Consider the following 19,352-nt stretch of genomic DNA (forward strand, 5'->3'; position numbering starts at 1 on the left):
GCCTGCTTTCAGGCCTTAGTGGATGAGGGCAAATTGGTGGCCAAAATTTCACTCTAAGCTGTGGTGGACGTGGCAGATACCACATCCAGGGGGATGGCTATGGCCATTGTCATGAGGACAGAACCGTGGTTACCATCCATGAGGCTTGTGAGGAATCCATCAGCCTTGCTACCCACCACCATCAGAACTGGTTTGACAATGAGAACGTTGTGATCACAGCCCTTTTTAACCCGAAGAGAAAAGCTTTCTGTGACTGGCAAAACCATGCATCATCCTGTCAGAAACAGAGCTCTTTCCATCAGCTCAAAGCTGAAGTTCAAAGGAGGATCCAAGAAATAAAAAAAAAAAAAAAAAAAAAAAAAAAATGGTGGGAGGACAAAGCAAAAGAAATCCAAGCATTCTCTGACAGACATATGTGGAACTTCTTTTGTGAGACAAAGACCCTGTATGAACCAACCTCATGTGGCCTCACACCTTTGAGATCCAAAAATGTTAATACCCTTCTTAAAGATAACGAATCCATCAAAGAGTGCTGGAAGGAACACTACCAAAAGCTTCTAAATCGAGAATCGACTGTGATTGATGACACCATTGACTCCATCCCTCAGCACCCAATTTGGAAACTCTTGCCAACCCACCAACACCTGAGGAGGTCCTCAAAGCAATTAAGCAAATAAAGAACAATAAAACACCAGGTCCTGATGGCATACCAGCTGAAGTACTGAAAGTGTGGGGGGAAACACTGACTAACAAGCTTCATTTGCTGCTCCTCAAAATCTGGCACACTGAAGAAATCCCTGCTGATTTACATACACTAGCGTTAACATTTTCAAAAAGGGAGATAGGGCTGACTGTGGCAACTATCAAGGCATTTCCCTTCTCTCCATCGTAGGGAAGATTATTGCTAGAATTTTACTGAATCACCTGCTCCCTCTTGCAGAGGAAGTACTTCCAGAGTCCCAGTGTGGCTTCAGACCATCGCGAGGCACCATCGACATGATTTTCTCAGCCAGGCAGATCCAGGAAAGATGTCAAGAACAACACCAGGAGCTAATTATGGCCTTTATTGATCTGACCAAAGCCTTTGACTCTGTCAACTGTGAGGCTATGTGGAAAATCATGTCAAAACTTAGCCGTCCAAGAAAATTTATCACCATTGTAAGACTCCTCCTTGACCAGGTGACTGTGTCCACCCTGTGCAGTGATTCTAACTGTGAGCCCTTTCTCATCTGAACTGGTGTAAAACAAGGTTGTGTACTGGCACCCACCCTTTTCTCCATTTTCTTAGCAGCTATGAAAACGTTAACCCAGGACCATCTACCACATGGTATTGGCATCCAATATCAGACTGATGGCAACCTCGTCAACCTTTATCGTCTCCATGCCAGAACTAAAGTAATATCGTCAACAGTTACCGAACTCCAGTACGTAGATGATTGTGTTGTACTTGCACACTCAAAGGAGGATCTACAAACAGTCCTTAATTGCTTCTCTGAAGCTTACAAAAGCCTAGGGCTAACTCTGAACATCAGCAAAACAAAAGTTCTCCACCAGTCAGCTCCTGGTCAATTATCAGATGCAGCAAGGAAGATCTACATTGACAGAGAAGAAGTGGAAAATATAGAATACTTTGCCTATCTTGGCAGCCATCTCTCACAGAGGGCAGACATAGACCTTGAGATTCAGCACAGAATCCGCTGTGCCAGCCTTACCTTTGGCAGACTGTCTCACCAGGTGTTCAACAATCATGACATCAGAACACACACTAGACTTTTAGTTTATAAAGCGATGGTAATCCCAACTCTCCTCTGTGGCTGTGAGAATTGGATGACCTATAGAAAACACCTGAAAGACCTGGAACACCAGCACTTTATTAGGAAGATCCTCAACATAAAGTGGGAGGATCACCACACTAATGTCAGTGTCCTCACAGAGGTCAACATCTTTTGTGTTGAGGCCCTGATTATCAGGCACCAACTGAGGTGGAGCAGGCACTGTGTGTGCATGCCTGATGTACACTAACCAAAACAATTGCTGTACGCCCAACTCACCAAAGGAGAAAGGAAAGGGGGAAGCCAAAAGAAAAACTTCAAAGACATCCTCAAGATAAATGTTAATACCCTTCTTAAAGATAATGAATCCATCAAAGAGTGCTGGAAGGAACACTACCAAAAGGAACACACACTGGGAGACAGTAGCCCAGGATAGGGCTAACTGTCGAAGACTTGTCAGAGAAGGAACGTCCACTTTTGAGGAAAATCGTCTTGCCCTGGTAGCAGAAAAACGCCATAAAATAAGGGACAGACAACTGTCACGCAGCGATCATAGCCGAACCCTGACTTCCAACACCACCTGCAACACCTACCAATGGGTCTGCGGCTCAAGGATCGGACTCCTCAGTCACCAAAGGACCCCTAAAAAATAAAACCTATGAAAGAGATCATCCTCGACCTCGAGGGATTGTGGAAGCAAAAAAAGAACTGACAGGAAGGGGATGCAATGCATGACAGTTCGTTAGCAAGAGTCAGGCTAACTGTAACCCTAATAACGCGAGATTTGTAGAAGCGAGGAATGTGTGAGGCGAGTGGGAAAGAACTGTGTGAGAAGTTGTTGCGACCTTGTGTAAATAATATGGAATGTAGACTAAGAGTCTACATTAGTGAGCAAAACAAAATATCAGAATGACCTATGTATAAACAAAATGCAGCTGTTGCTCATTATTGTCTGTAACAAAAGGTATAAATGCTTGCTGTAATTGTTTACCTGTTGAGAGACCTGTTTAGCTCTCTCCCTCTATGCAATTGATAAAAAAAAAAATAGAGCATCTGACTTGCTGTACCCAAACAAATAGTGAGAACTCTGTTTTTCTCCGACAGGATCAACGACGACAACAATCCTCAGGTTTCCCTAGAGAGAGGCAGAGTTCCATCCAAGATCTGCCCTTTGACACTGTTAACCTGTTCCATGAGAAAATGGATGAAGTCTCTCCATTCTCTCAAAGACACAAGAATAATTCTTCACCAGCTGGGTGTTTATACCCCTGTCCTCAAGAGGAAGCATCATAAATAGGGATATAGGGCAAGACCCACCTCTTCAGCCCTTTTATCATCAGTGTTCTCAGGAGCCACATTGCAAGAGATTGAGGGTGTATAGACGCAGGAACCCACCCTCTGCAACATCCACCACCATGTCATATTCTAACCCCTGGCGAAGAGTTTGTTTCATCCACATCCCTTTATTGCTGCTTCTTCATTCCCCTATTCATATGTTTGAAGGCTGCTTTACCCAATTTGTCAAAAACTGGAGGGCCCTAGCTACAGACAAATGGGTATTAGAGAGTACCCATGGGGGCTGTCTAAACAAGTTTCTGACTACTCCTTCTCCAAACCCCTTTCCCGATTGCTCTTCAGAGACCACTCTTATGAGGAGATTTTATGACAGGAGGTGTGAACTCCCTGCTCCTCAGGGGAGCCGTAGAAAAGGTTCCACCTCAACACCCTGGAAAGGGAGTCTATGCTCCTTACTTCTTGATCTATGTCAGTTAAACCAGCTTATCAAAAAAATAAAATTCCATGTGATACCCTTGGCATCAGTAATTCTCTTGTTAGAGAATGGCACATGGTTCATGGCTCTCAACATGAAAGATGCATATTTTCATATAGATATCCATTCAGCCCACAGGCGGTTCCACAGGTTTTTCTTAGACCAAAACCATTACCAATTCAGAGTCCTCCCCTTCGGTCTGTTCACAGCACCCAGGGTTTTTTCAGTGGTGGCTGCTGGGACAAGAAGAGGATTTACAGTTTTCCCATACCTTAGTGACTGGCTTCTCACAGGAAACTCCTATAAGGGGGTCCACATCGTGACCCATATTCTGCTCAACCTTTTGCTTTTCCAAGGTATCTATGTCAATCATGAAAAATCCACATTTTGACAAATCCACATACTTCTGGGGGAATTCTGCGTATGCGCAGAATTTGTCCCCCACAGATTTCTTTGCTTCCCCGCAGAAAAATGACTTTCTGGTGGGAAGCACAGGGAAGGCACAAGAGCAGTCATGCAACCCTTCCCAGCAGTATGTTTCGGGTGCCAGGGCAGCCAGCAGAGACGTAAATCACTGTGGGGAGGAGGTGGGACTGGAGAAGACCCGGCTGGTGGCTCCAACATGCGCCATGCTCAGCTGCTAGTCCCGCCTGGGCTGGGGAGGACTGGACGTCCTCTTCCCTTGCTTGGCATCTGAGGCTGGGTCAGACCCACCCCCAGATTTTTCCCCCGGCTGCAGGAAGCTCTGCAAACTGTCCCTCTCCACCCACTTCCTGCACCCATCACTCCTGAGCTGCACAGGGAGGGATCCCTTTACAGGGAGCTGCACCCCCATCTGCCCAACCCCCATGCATCCAGACCTCCTCAAACCCAGACCCTCCTGCTGAGCCTCCCCCCTCCCCCCCCCCCTCAGAAGTCCTCCCTGATGAGCCCCACTCACAGGTGAGCAGGAAGCTTCCCTGGTACTTCTTTAGAGCAGGGGTTCTCAAACGTCATTGCACTGCGACCCCCTTCTGTCAACAAAAATTACTTCACGACCCCAGGAGGGGGGACCAAAGCCTGAGCCTGCCCAAACCCCACTTCCCTGGGTGGGGGGGCGAAAGCCCAAGCCCCACCGCTCCAGGCAGGAGGGCCAAAGCTGAAGCTCAAGGGCTTCAGCCCCAGGCAGGGGGCCTGCAACTTGAGTCCTGCTGCCCAGGGCTGATCCCCTCGGGTTTTGGCTTCAGCCCTGGGTAGTGGGGCTTAGGCTTCAGCCCTGGGCCACAGCAAGTCTAAGCCAGCCCTGATGACCCCATTCAAAGGGGGTCGGAACCCACTTTGGGGTCCTGACCCACAGTTTGAGAACCGCTGCTCTAGAGCAACCCTGAGCAAAGACTTGTTGAGAGATGCCCTCTTGATGTTGTGGAAGGGTGCCTGGGGTATGCTTTCCTTCCAGTTCTTTTGATACCATAGGTTTTCAGAAGATCCACCAAGACAGAGCTTAAGTCATCCTCATCACACCCAACTGGCTGAGACAGTTCTGGTTCATGGGTCTGTTCAAGCTTTCATTGTAACCTCCCATGAACATCCCACCCTTCAAACCCAACACAGGGGCAAGGTCATCCAACCAATCCAGGGCCACTGCAACTCAGAGCCTGGTATTTGGATGGCGTAAAAGACAGAAAGCTCATGTTCCAAGAGGGTTGCAATTCATTCTTGACCGAAGTAGAAAAGACTCTACAAGAAGCTGTTACTCAGCTAAATGGAATTGGGCTCCACTTAGGCTCATCAACACAGTGTGTCTCCAGACTCCACTGGAATCCTGATATCTTAGAGTATCTTACTTGCCTTTAGGTCTTCGGGTCTTGTGTTCAGTTCCCTGCAGGGGCATCTAGCAGCCGTAGGTGCTTTCCATCCTCCAGTGGATAACCGTATCTCTCACAAACCCTGTCACAGTTCGATTTTTGAAGGGGATTCTCAGATCCTTTCCACCAGTGATGAAGTCCACACCTCTGTGTGACCTCGATTTTGTTCTTTAGTCTCTCACTAAGTCTCCCTTTGAGCAGCTGGCCATATGCTCAATGTCCATGAAGGTAGCTGTAATGTCGGCCAGAAGAGCCAGAGAGCTGGGAGTGCTTATGGTGGACCCACCATATTCTACCTTCTATAAAGAAAAGCTCTTGCTATGCTCCTACTCCAGATTCATACCCAGAGTAGTTTCCAAGTTTTGTACAAATCAGGCCATCCACTTACCTGTATCTTTTTCTAAACCACATGCCTCAGAAGAGGAGAGAAGACCACATTCTCTGAATGTCTGGAGGGCTTTGGTCTTTTATCTGTAAAGAACAAAGGATGGTAGAAAGACACCTAAATTATTTGTTTCCATAGCAGAGCAATCGAGGTCAACCTATATTGGCACATTCCTCTCTCCCCGCCCCTAGAAGGGGTAAAGGCTCATTTCCCCAAGGGGCAAGCTACTTTAGCTGCATCTCTGAGAGACGTACCCATACTAGAGATATGTAGGGCAGCTACTTGGAGCTCTTCGCATACCTTCACAAGACATTACACCTTGGTACAGTCATCAGCTGCAATTATGATTATCGGGACAGCAGTACTACAGTCAATTACTTCTGCGTCCTCGCACCCACCACTTGTTTGACTACTGCTTGTTAATCTCCCACATGTAGTATTCACATAGGGACCATCACTTGAAGAAGAAATGGAAGTTACTTACCTGTAACTGGAGGTTCTTCGAGATGTGTGGTCCCTATCTGTATTCCACTACCCCCCCCCTCCATTCCCACTGCTGTGGATTGATTACACTGTGGTAAGAATAGGAATCTGGAGAGGCATTGGCTTGCACCACCCTTTATGCACTTGGTTGGCAGCTCGAGGAGAGCTACGGTGCATGTGTGAGCCAATGGACACTGCTTACAACTAATTCCAGACTCAGGTGCATGGTGAGCATGCATATCCCACTTGTGGAATACAGATAGGGACCCCGCATCTTGAAGAACCTCCAGTTATATAGGTAAGTAACCTCTGTCTTTTGGACTTATGAATTTGTAATATACTGTGATACTGGTGTCTGCTTCCAAAGGCTCAGGTTTCTAAGACTGGGAAAGCACAGAGCAAATACTTCAGAGAGCTCTTGAGTGGAAAAAAGATGCTTATTTTTAAAAGCTTGTTGAAAATGACTGATTTGTTTTCCAATTCTGTTACTTATATGTTGGAATGTTTTTCCTTATTTTGTTTTTAGGACTGAAACTCTATACTCATACTTTTTTGCAGCATGCATTGCAGGGTTCTCCAAAGTGCCGGGTTATCTTATTGTATATAGTTTGTGTTCCTCTACTTAGGTACAAGAAAGTAAATTCAGGTCTGAGTTTCTGTAATATGAATTTTCTCACTTTGGGGATTTTTGTCCCTTAACATTAGTGAATTTTACTTTATTTTTGTGATTTAATTGTGATGTGACACTTAGTGCCGCTTCTTTTCATTTAGCAAAGTGAAGTTTACTGTTTCCAAAGCATAAAAATGAATAGCTTATTCCCTAAAATGGGAATGATAATATGTATCCAGCTTTTTAAAGTGCTCTGAGATGCTTGGATGAAAAGGACTAGAAATGTAAATTGTCATTAAATTGATGATAAAATATAGTCCTAATGATAATAGCTAAGTCTGCAAGAAGATTGAGGTACCATAGATTCTATTCTAATGGGGATAAGGATTTGGTTTCTGGTTTTCTTACTGGTTTCTGGAATTTTATGGAAAAATATGGAATTGTAGTAGCAGATTATCAAACCCATAATTTCTCAAGAGGATAGAAGTGGTGTGGTGATGCACCAAAATGCAGTTTTGGAACACAAAACATGACTCATCACTGCCATTTGAATACTGTACAATCAACTTGAAGGCAATATCTAACTTCCTATGATATGTTTATTATTTTTCTTTTGAAAGGCCAGAACTGGAATAAAATGAGATCTATAAAAACATTCAATATTGTATTCTTAATTTTAATTTTGTACATATTTAGAATTCATTTGCATGTCGTAGAACACCTGAAACTGACTTACTATGACGAGCATAACTCCCTTGCCTGTATTTTATTGTATTTAATTGCTAACTTGTCAAATGAACTAAGTCCTTAAAAGAGGAGTTGCCCTGTTTTACGTTCAGTGTACTCCGAATCTTACTGCCTGGATACTTGTATCACTATTATAATACACATTGCTACTTTCTCATTGGTTGGTGGTCATTCTGTATTCCCAAATGTTAAGTTCACCTTATTTGTACAAATTAGTAACTACTTTTTTCATTAGCGTTGTCTTATGAATAGACCTCGGAGAAACCCATTAAAGTTGCATTAAACTTCCTATGGAACAGTTATAAATGTAGATTCTAGCTGTGATTCAGATAAAACTCAAATTTTGATTTAATTTTAAATTGTTAATCGATAAGAAAAAGGTAATATAGTGTCTTCCTTACAGGAATACAAATATTGTTAGGCAGACTTCTGCACACTTTTGCATCGTAGGTCATACAAATAAGTATACAATCTCAGAACTGCTTTGCTTAAGTATAATTCCATAGCAACAGAGGTAAAAAACATAATAATATGGTTTACCTTTAATTTGATTAATCAGTTGATACTCCAAATGAACCATATATAACAATTAAATGTGACTGAATAACATAATTTTGGAGGGCGTTAAAATAGTAGGGCTGTCAAGCGAGTAAAAAAATTACGATTAATCGCAAGATTAAAAAAATTAATCGTGATTAATCGCACGATTAAAAAAATTAATTATGATTAATTGCACAATTAAAACAATAATAGAATACCATTTATTTAAATATTTTGGATGTTTTCTACATTTTCAAATGTATTGATTTCAATATATCAAGTGCATAGTGCTCACTTTATATTTATTTTTGACTACAAGTATTTCCACTGTAAAAAACAAAAGAAATAGTATTTTTCAATTCACCTAATACAAGTACTGTAGTGCAATCTCTTTATCTTGCAAAAGTTGAACTTACAAATATAGAATTATATACAAAAACACCGCATTCAAAAATAAAACAATGTAAAATTTTAGAGCCTGCAAGTATCTGGCAAATAAATACCTTGCAATGCTGGCTTCAAAAGTGCCCTGCAAATGCCTGTTCTCACTTTCTGGTGACGTAAATAAGAAGAGGGCAGCATTATCTCCTGTAAATGTAAACAAACTTGTTTGTCTTAACGATTGGCTGAACAAGAAGTAGGACTGAGTGAACTTGTAGGCTCTGAAGTTTTACTTTGTTTTGTTTTTGAGTGCAGTTATGTAGCAAAAAAAATCTCCATTTGTAAGTTGCACTTTCATGACAGAGATTGCACTGCAGTACTTGTATGAAGTGAATTGAAAAATACTATTTCTTTTGTTTATCATTTTTACAGTGCAAATATTTGTAATAAAAAATAATATACACATTGATTTCAATTACAACACAGAATACAATATATATGAAAATGTAGAAAAACATCCAAAATATTTAATAAATTTCAATTGGTACGCTATTGTTTAACAGTGCAGTTAAAACTGTGATCAATTAAAACTGTGATTAATCACGATTAATTATTTTAATTGCGATTAATTTTTTGGAGTTAATCGCTTGAGATAACTGCGATTAATCGACAGCCCTATAAAATTGTTATACAATTAACCGAAAGACTACTTAGAACTTATCCTACTGGCTTTGTTTGGCTGTAATGATTGTGAAATCGCTTTCCCTAAAATGTGCAGGCTGTTGGAATCCAGGTCTTGAATAGAGGTTCAAGTGACCCCAATTGGAATGACGTTACTGTGGTACAGCAGTATTTCCAAATCCTACCTAAAACATAACCTTATGGATACCTAAATCAGCGATTCTCAAACAGGGGCCTGGGGTCCTCGGGGGGAGGAGGGGGCGCAAGTCGGTTTCAGAGAGTCTGCCAAAATAAAGAGAGCAGGGCCAGCGTTAGACTCACTCTCGCTAGGGTCCAGGGCAGAAAACCGAAGCCAGAGCCCTGCCACCCAGGGCTCAAGCCAAAACCCGAGCAACTTAGCTTTGTGGGGCCCTGGGCAATTGCCCTGCTTGCTACCCTCGAACATCAACCCTGGCTTTAAATCTACTGGATATGCAGAAAAACAGTTGTTGTGGCACAGGTGGGCTCTGGAATTTTTATTGTATGTTGGGTGGGACCTCAGAAAGAAAAAGATTGAAAATCCCTGAAAATAATGGAAAAACCTTAACTGACTCAATCAGTGGCAGTATAACTGAACATTGTCAGCTTGGGATGGATACTCTCTCCTTCTCCACGCCAAAAAATTTATTCAACCACTCTATCATTCTCCAAAAGCATTTTGCAGTCCAGATTCAGACCTTGGGGGATGGCTCAGCTTCTAAAAATAGAAATACAGCACTGTAGAACTCTTCTGCTGTGTGCGCTGAAATCTTGTTAGCGTGATCCAGCTATATTGGCCCCAGTCAGCTGTTTCTGTCTATAGCTACAGGGTAGCGTTCCTCAATGTTCCTCCTTACTCTCCTGTAAATTTTCTTGATTTCGTTCTGTTCTTATCGTGTTTTGGCTTTTCTGCTCTTCTCTGCTGCCTCCAAGATCCATTTTGGGGAGCTTTGGCCAATATAGAGCATGGAAGTTATGGGGCATTGAGTGGCCTACTCTAAACTGTCTGCTTTGGTGATAATGCACCTCTCAGCTGGATCTGGACTACTTGCCCTATACAATCCCCACTTCCATAGTTTAACCCACACCAGGGCCGGCTCCAGGCACCAGCACAGCAAGCAGGTGCTTGGGGCGGCCAACGGAAAGGGGCGGCACGTCCGGTTCTTCGGCGGCAATTCGGCGGTGGATCCCTCAGTCCCTCTCGGAGGGAAGGACCTGCCGCTGAATTGCTGCCGGAGAATGAAGCAGCGGCAGTAGAGCTGCCACCGAAGTGCTGCCGATCGCAGCTTTCTCCCCCCCCCCCCCCCGCTGCTTGGGGCGGCAAAAACGCTGAAGCCGGCCCTGACCCGCACACCTCCTGGGTGTGGTGCTCTGTCCCCTCTAGTGGCACCGAGACCACTTAGATATTGATGAGTCTGCTATAGCCTTAGCTAAGGGCCATGTAGCTTTTGACGCATGCAGTAAAGGCTCATGCATTTAGCTCAGGGGTGGGCAAACTTTTTGGCCCGAGGGCCACATCTGGGTATGGAAATTGTATGGTGGGCCATGAATGCTCATGAAATTGGGGTTTGGGTGTAGGAGGGGCTGAGGGCTCTGGCTGGCGGTGCAGGCTCTGGGGTGGGGCCAGAAATGAGGAGTTCAGGGTGAGGGAGGGGGTTCTGGGCTGGGGCAGGGGGTTGAGGTGCGGAGCGGGGGTGAGGGCTCCGGCTGGGGGTACAGGCTCTGGGGTGGGGTTGGGGGTGCAGGTGGGTGCTCCGGGCTGGGACCAAGGGGTTTGGAGGGTGGGAGGGGGATCAGGGCAGGGGGTTGGGTTGTGGGAGGGGGTCAGGGGTACAGGCTCCAGGTGGCGCTTACCTCAAGCAGCTTCTGGAAGCAGTGGCATGTCCCCCCTCCGGCTCCTACGCAGAGGCGCAGCTCGGCACGCTGCCCCGTCCGCAGGCGCCACCCCTGCAGCTCCCATTGGCCATGGTTCCTGGCCAATGGGAGCTGTGGAGCCCCTTGGCTGACCCTATGCATAGGAGCTGGAGGGGGGACATGCTGCTGCTTCCGGGAGCGCACGGAGCACAGCACATGTGGAGTGGGGCAAGCCCCCGGCTGGAGTGCTGGAGTGGGGCAAGCCCTGGACCCCGCTCCCAGGCAGGAGCTCGAGGGCCGGATTAAAACGTCTGAAGGGCCAGATGTGGCCCCCAGGCCGTAGTTTTCCCACCCCTGATTTAGCTCGAGGTCCCAGGTTCAATCCTGTCGACCGGGGTCTGTCGGTGTTACAATAGCTCATCATCATCACTATGGAGGAAGAAAAAGCAAAAAAGCCAACAAAGTTAGAAAATTAGCAACCTCCCCTCAGCAACAGTTATCCCCTGATTCCTTTTGTCTTACTTCTAATATATGCAGGCTATTCTCCCTTTTCCATTTAAATTCTGAGTTTGATTCTCTTCCCCTAAACTGGGGCATTCCTCTGGCAATCATGCCCTCTGCAATTTCAACTAGTTAGCCAAGGGAGCACTCTCTTCCTTCCTTCCTTCCTGTTCTTTCACCATCATCTTTTTCAAGCTAGTCTCTCCCTTTCCTGGTACCTTGATGTCTTTTGTCACAGATTGCAAATCATCCAAGCTCTCCAACTATTCTAGGAGAAAACCAGAGTTTAGCACACTGAGCCAACAAAAATAGCTAAGAATGTGCATGTCATACATGCACACTAAATCGGAGACTTCAACAAAGAAGATTTTTCCTTCTTTCTCCTTTGAAGAGGCTGAAGTTTCTTCTTTATCTTTTTGGTCCTCTTTGAATTGGTGGATTTTAAAAAAATCACTTTAAAATGAGTGCAGTGGTGATTAGGGACTACCATTCAGCAGTCACTAGAGATGTGTGTTGACTTATTCTGAAAAGAGTAGTTTCAGCAGGGTTTGTCATGAATTTCAGAAAAAAGCATGGGAAGACAGAAGATGTTTAAGCTAATCCCCCTGAAGAGGATGATTGCATTTCTCAGTTAATAAAGACTCTTGTTCTTGTAGTCTGAGCAGCTGCTTCCAAAAATCTAGCCAATAAGCAAATAGAACATTACTGGAAAAAGGATTATGAAGCTTTTGTAACAGACTTAAAGGATTCTGTAGTGATTGTTACCATAGTTCAGATATCCCCTTGATGAAACATTTTAAAGGGCTAGAGCCAATCTTGAACTGAACAAAATAAAGGGATGAAAGGAACAGTACTTTTGCAGTACTCTTTGTAATATCATTCATTTCTCTTATTGGAGGTGTAACTTTGTTTTAGTTCCCAGAAGAATTATTTGGCTTTGATACTGGACATTTTTCTGGGTCTTAAAGATTCATGAAGGCTCCCTTTGTTCTGAATAAAGCTGCTTTGAAAAAAATCAATAAAGATGCTTCAGATTTAAAGAAAGTGTGAATTGCACAAGATGCGAAACACATTCCATTTGTAAACACCTGGGTGTCTCCCAGTGGTAATGGAGACAGCCCATTGGTCCCACCAGGGCCAACAGGTATTTGTCGTTTCTGGTTTTCTGTGTATTGGGAGCAGTCTTCCCCTAAAATGAGGTCCAAGAAGTGACAATGAAGGCTTGTCATCCCAAGAGGACTGCCTGTAAAAGACAAGCATTGCTGTTTCTTCTAAGAATGGGACTGAACTATTACAGACAGATGATCTCTATAGATTATTCAGTCTACAGTACTGGTTTCCAGGGTTCCTCTATACTCCCCTCCATTCTTAATAAAGTCCTCCCTTCCTTCCAGTTCAGCCAGGAGATGGTTTTTTTATTTTGAGCTACAGTTCAGAACCTTTAGGCACCTTGCAGCACTCTACTTTTTCCAATATTTCTGGGGCAAATGCTTTAGGCATTTTAATGTATTAAAAAAAAGGAGGTTTTTGATGGGTACTAGATCTTTACCTTCTCAGCTGCTCAGTGAAAATCTCTCTTTTCCACAGACTCTTTTCTGCTCATTTGGGAAATTTCTACTCAGTACTGTAGATATAAAAGCATACCTTCCTACCCCTGTACTATCTCAATACAGTTACCTCTGTTTCATTGTTGGCCATATGCATCACTAGTATGTTGCTCTTTCTTTTCCGCTACCCACCCCATCATGTGTGTTTCATTCTTTCAGTCAGAAACAGTGCCCTTCTTTGTAAACCTATTGCTGTGTTTCACTTGGTGAACTTGCAAACAAAATTGCTCTCAAACAAATAACTTGAAGAACCCTTTGCCATCAACATCTTTGCCACTGTGGGCTTTTGTGGCTGGTGAAATATGTTGCATAGATTCAGTGAAAGGAAATGGTCATCAGGCATATCTCCTTTGCTATAATCCTTTAACCTTGATGATCAGTTTAATAGTTAAACTATTCCTTCCTCTATATCTAGCCCATTTTGGTAGAATACAACAATGGAACCTGTAGGTTACTGAAATTTTCAAAGGAAAATTAAAAGTGACCTCCTCAGGTATGAAGTCTTCAAAATTTTCTACCATTCAAAGGCCATGGCTTCATAATGTTTGGGAGAAATATGGGCAATTGAATAGACTGGCTCAGCTGTCAAACTCCAGACCCTGGCTAGTGGGAACTCAAAATCAGTAGAAAATATTTTTTTAGATAGGTTTTGCTGAGGCGTGATACCCATTAGTTTCAGTTATTAACAGGAAACTCCCAAGGAAGTCTTCAGGTGGTGGTTCTCTCCGAGCTCCTCCTCCTATTTTCCTTTGCTTTCCCTTTTATTCTTGACCTGTTTTTTTTACATGATGATGTGACTCAAGTTTGGAAGCTGCAGTCTGCCTGAGAATGGGGGACAGCACTGTCCTATTTGCCAGTTTCATATGAAAATATCAATGTACAAGCCGAGTTCCCTCCCTCTTCTCCATCTTTTGACTTTTTCTCTCTAAAATTTTTCTTTTACTAAACTTTTTTTTAGAAGTATTTCCTACGGTCACATTACTTATCCAACGAATCACCAGTTCTAGTGTCTAGCAGAAGAGTTCTGCAGTGTTGCCTCTGCAACTTCTAGAACAGGGGTCAACAACCTTTCAGAAGTGGTGTGCTGAGTCTTTCATTTATTCACTCTAATTTAAGGTTGTGCGTGCCAGTAATACATTTTAACGTTTTTAGAAGGTCTCTTTCTATAAGTCTATAATATATAACTAAACTATTGTTGTATATAAAATAAATAAGGTTTTTAAAATGTTTAAGAAGCTTCATTTAAAATTAAATTAAAATGCAGAGCCCCCCGGACCGGTGGCCAGGACCCGGGCTGTGTGAGTGCCACTGAAAATCAGCTTGCATGCCGCCTTTGGCACGCGTGCCATAGAATGCCTACCCCTGTTCTAGAGAGTGGAATGAACCACTCTGTTAGCTGAACATCTTGGAGAGTCTTATAATTTGACATTGTCTTTGTTAGCCTGAGAGGTGAGGATTACTGCATGGGTGGTGGTGAAGTTAGCTTTGCTTTTGCTGAAACCTTCTACTAGCAGTTTCACAAAGGATTTTCAGACCTTTAAAAACATATACACCTCTACCCCGATATAACGCGACCCGATATAACATGAATTCGAATATAACGTGGTAAAGCAGTGCTCCGGGGGGAGGGGGGCTGTGCTTTCCGGTGGATCAAAGCAAGTTCGAAATAACGCAGTAAGATTTTTTGGCTCCTGAGGACAGCGTTATATCGGGGTAGAGGTGTATAAGGAAAAAATAACTGAAAACATTTCATATCCCTCAAGACTGTGTGAATATATAAATACTTCATTATAAGATACAGTGAGTGCTTGGATCTCCTCATCTTTGTAGTACTCACACATTGTACCTCTCAAGATACTACTTATATAAAGTGTATTATTATATGTATTGCCAAACAGTAGTGTTTAAATGTATAAAATTTCTGCAAAACTATCCATCATACATAGTGTTGTAGGATGGATACTTTTAAATGTATTACTATTCACAACATTTTTGTATCTTCAGCTACAATGCTAATCTTAGTAAAGTGATTTGCTACTTGGTTTAATAATGTGTTTAATTTAGTACTATGAATAAATTAGTTGGAGAAGCAGACAGGGAGAGATGAAACAATTTCAACACAGTGGAATGGTGGTAGTTACAGGAATTTAAATAGCTACAGATTTTTCTTTAGTGCTCACAATTTTTTAAAATATAGTCTTTGTCATCCCCACTAAATCCCTAATTATGACTTACATGAAAACTACTTTCTTTGGAGAGAGAACTGTAATATACATTCAGGATTTCATTAATGGAAATATAGCAATTCTGAGACTGTTCTAATGTTTTAACATTGAATTAAACTTGAGACAAACATAATATTAAATTGATCTCCTATTTGTAAGAGCTAAAGGGATTTTTTAAAATTCAGGTGAATTCTCTTGTCTCAATGAATGAATTAATTACTTACAGTGATCAGCTTTCAATTGGTAAAACACAAATGCAGAAATCAACTAATATGTTAAGAAATACAGTATAGTGTTAATTGTTTAAGTTGCAGTAGCATTAATTGTTTAAGTTGCAGTAGCAAATACCTAGAAACATACTGATGCTTTAAAATTTTAATACTGAGTTTGGGTATTTTAATAGGCTCTTGTGTAATGTTCAAACAGCTGAGCACAAGTAAGTAAATGCTAGTGGGAAAATGTTCTGTTATTTAATATGAGAACAGATGGTAACTAGTTTATTTGCTAAAAGCTACAATTTCTCGAAGTTGAATCTTTTGAACTATACAAATATTCCTGCTTCATGTGTTAATTGAGGGACAAATCAACTTTTAACATTCTTGTTTCCTATCACATTAAGATGCATTTTTTTATCATAATGGTGTAGCCAAATGTTTTTAATTTCATCTGAATGCTTTTGGCCACATATGTTTAGGCAGGAAAGAGGTTGACAAAAATCATGCAGTTGCATGTTTAACAAATCTTCAAACTTTGTTTTGAAACATTACCTCTAAAACAAAAAGCACTGAGTAGGTTTATCCTATGAATAACCCTACTCCATTAAGTACATGACTTTTTATCCCTTGCAGCTATGTTCAATTGCATTTTATCTCTGCTGCTCTTCCACTCTTATTTCACTCTTGACCCTATTTCTAGGAGATGTGCGAGTAAGAAGTCGGGCAGGATTTGAAACAGAAAGAAGAGGTTCTCATCCATACATTGATTTCCGTATTTTTCACTGTAAGTATTTGAAAGCAGATAAATGACAAATACATGAAGGCTTCCATTAATTCTAACTTCTGGGCCTCTAAAAATTAATGCTATTAGCTGCTTATGTAACAAGGATCTATTCTTGAACTTTTCAGAAAAATCTTTCCACCACTTCATCCTTGTTATCCCAAAAATAGTACAGAAGAATCCCAATGCTCAATATTACTTTATATTCTGAAAAGTATAGTTTAAACTTATGAATACATCAAGACTAGACACAGGTTTTTGAATGAAATGAGGTATCATCTTGTGTCCAGCAATGGATGCACTTATTATTTGCTTGGAAGAGACAAGAAGAGTACTTTTCCAGCTTTTACAAAGAGTTAGATGGGTCTGGAAGTGGAGACCTTACACATAGGATGAAAATTGAAAAGATCTGCAGTAGGTTTCAGTGTCCCTGAAGAGATCTTAATCTTTTGAAAGGCTCCATTAATTTAGCACATGCAGATAATGCTGAAAAATATGGGTGGGAGGGAATCAAACCTAAAATGAAACTTAAAGCAGCATAAGAAAATAATGTTTTTAAGCAATTTGTTTAATTGGAAATGTGTTAGGAAACATAATTAGTCTTTAAAAAAAAGTACTGTAAACTTCAGTCAGAATTTGACTCCCCCCCTCCTCCATTTTTCTTATGATTAAACATCCCAGTACTATGGTACAAAAGCTGCAGTATCCACAGGATAGTCCAATGGTTAGGGCAGTGACATATGATGTGGGAGACCTAGGTTCAGTTTGCTTCTCTGCCATGGACTTCCTGTGTGACCTTGGGCAAGCCATTTAGCCTCTCTACGCCTCTGTTCTCCATGTGTAAAATGCGGATGACAATGATTCTCTAGCTCATAGGGGTATTGTGAGGATAATACGTTGAAAGATTATGAAGCTTTTTGAGATCTACTGATGAAAACAGCTATATAAAAATAGTCATTATTATTTATTTTTATACAGTATAACATGAACATTCAGTAAATATGCAGGTAATTTAAATTTTAACTCTTTAAAAATCACTAATAAATTAAATGTACAAATATGAAAGGTATTTTAAATGTCTTGTTACAAAGTATCCATGTACATTAGTGTCACAGATATCAGTACAGTTCTGTGAATATGGGAGAAGTGGAAAAAATCTTCTGTTGGCTCTAATTAAAATGTGGCTCTTATAATGACTTAAATGACAGTGGCAGAAAAAAAACCCCAAAACCTGTTCCAGTTATTCCCTCCATTGCACTAACTTATTTTTAAAGTAGGTCTAATTGGTGGTCTAAAACCCTTAAAACTAGTTATTAAAGTTACACAAAACAAGTGAGAAAACAAAGTTTGAAGAGTATGAGGTACTGAATTCTCCAGTGAAGGGGAATTTAGATTTTGTCACAAAAGCATTCCTTTTAAAAATTGGTAATCCTCCCAATGTTCAGCAAAATAAGACATTGCAGAAATAATTTGCAATTTATTAATGTTAAGTTTTAAAATACATTTTATGAATGCAAGTCATTGACATTCTTCACGTTCTTATAGACAAATTGATACAAAGAGGGTATAGTTTAAAAAAAGCCACCTCTGTCTGGCATTGCTATCTAGATTTATGTACTGTGCTCATCACTGTGTCATCAGTCTAATATTTGTCGATCAGAGCTTCTGCTCACTCAGGCTGAGAACCCAACTTTTAGTAGCATTAAACTTGGTACCAAGAAATGTCTTGGCTACAACTTTTTCTTGAGCCAACTGTTGTGAGCTTTGTGTGTGCACAATTCCCCAGCCCTTCCTAGGAATGCAGGTGTGAGGCCAAAATGGGAAGCTGTACCTTGTTTCAGGCCCCTACCCCATGGAACAGTTTTTTTCCCTATAATTCCCCTGCAAATGGGTGGATTCCAGCCCAGTTTTTCTTCACTTGTAATCCTGCCATGTATCAATTGAAAGTAAATCCTTCTTTCTTTCCTCTCTGCAGTCCTGTTCAGGGTTTTTACCCCCTTAAGCCTCTTCAAGCAAAGATGCACTGTATCTTACCACCAATTCAGTCTCTGGGGGAGACTAGCTTTGACCTCTTCTTCTCAGCCCCCTCATTTTCTTTCTCTGGGATTCCAGGAGGATTTTGTAGGAAGAATATCTGTATTTAGCGTCACATATGACGAAAACCCTGAAAAATTTCCCCAATTGAATATAAACTACCATTCAAGAGGAGAAGGCAAGCTTGCCATCTTTTTGCCTTGGGCAAATTTGAAGAGATTCCAGTTCATTCTTCTATAATAAAGATGTTTGAAAACAGGCTGTATTCTCTCTCCATCTGTTGCCACTGGGTGCCTTTATCACCCTCCCAAGAAGTTTCCTTCCATCCCCCCAAATCTGAATGTTTGATTTGACCTTTCATGGCTGAAGGTGGACTTGGGTTCACATCCCGCTCAAAACAGCCAATCTTTCCTTTAAAGAGACTACCATGTTTTTAGCATCAATCCTCTGAGTCTGCTTAAACTGCAAGGATAAGTAGTGAGAAGAGCTTTTGATTTGAAAAGTACTCACATATATGGAATATAAGAATTGCCAAACCTTTTCTAAAAGAGGAATGAAGTGAAGATGGTATTTCAGGTGAGGGCATAACACAGATTTATGCATAGGCATCATAATAGTTTCACAATTATTTTCCTTATCATTCTAGCCATCCAAATGTTTTTAGTTTCCTTTTTTCACAACTTCTGAAGGTTGAGCTATCCACAGTGACATTCAGGTCTTTTTCCTGAATGGTTAATCAGTTAGAACTCAGCAATGTGTATGACCCAATTATTTCTTTCAAGGTTGTATTTGTCAAAATTGAATTTGAATTGCCAGTTTGAGTTGCCAATTCAACTAGCTTCATTAGGCCTCTCTGATATTCCTCATCTTCTCTTGCATTTACTAACCTACATTTTGTCATCT

At 41.6% G+C, this 19,352-nt stretch overlaps 1 protein-coding gene across 1 annotated transcript in view; it reads left to right on the top strand.

Moving 5' to 3' along the window:
- The window catches only part of PDE7A (phosphodiesterase 7A), a 120,089-nt gene that overhangs the window by 66,159 nt on the left and 34,578 nt on the right, over nt 1-19,352 (top strand). Inside the window, exon 3 of the mRNA XM_065399480.1 lies at nt 16,335-16,418. Coding sequence (XP_065255552.1) covers nt 16,335-16,418 — 84 coding nt within the window. The remainder of the gene's footprint in view (nt 1-16,334; nt 16,419-19,352) is intronic.

Source organism: Emys orbicularis, chromosome 2 (genome assembly GCF_028017835.1).
Source record: "Emys orbicularis isolate rEmyOrb1 chromosome 2, rEmyOrb1.hap1, whole genome shotgun sequence".
Classification (NCBI taxonomy): Eukaryota; Metazoa; Chordata; order Testudines; family Emydidae; genus Emys; species Emys orbicularis.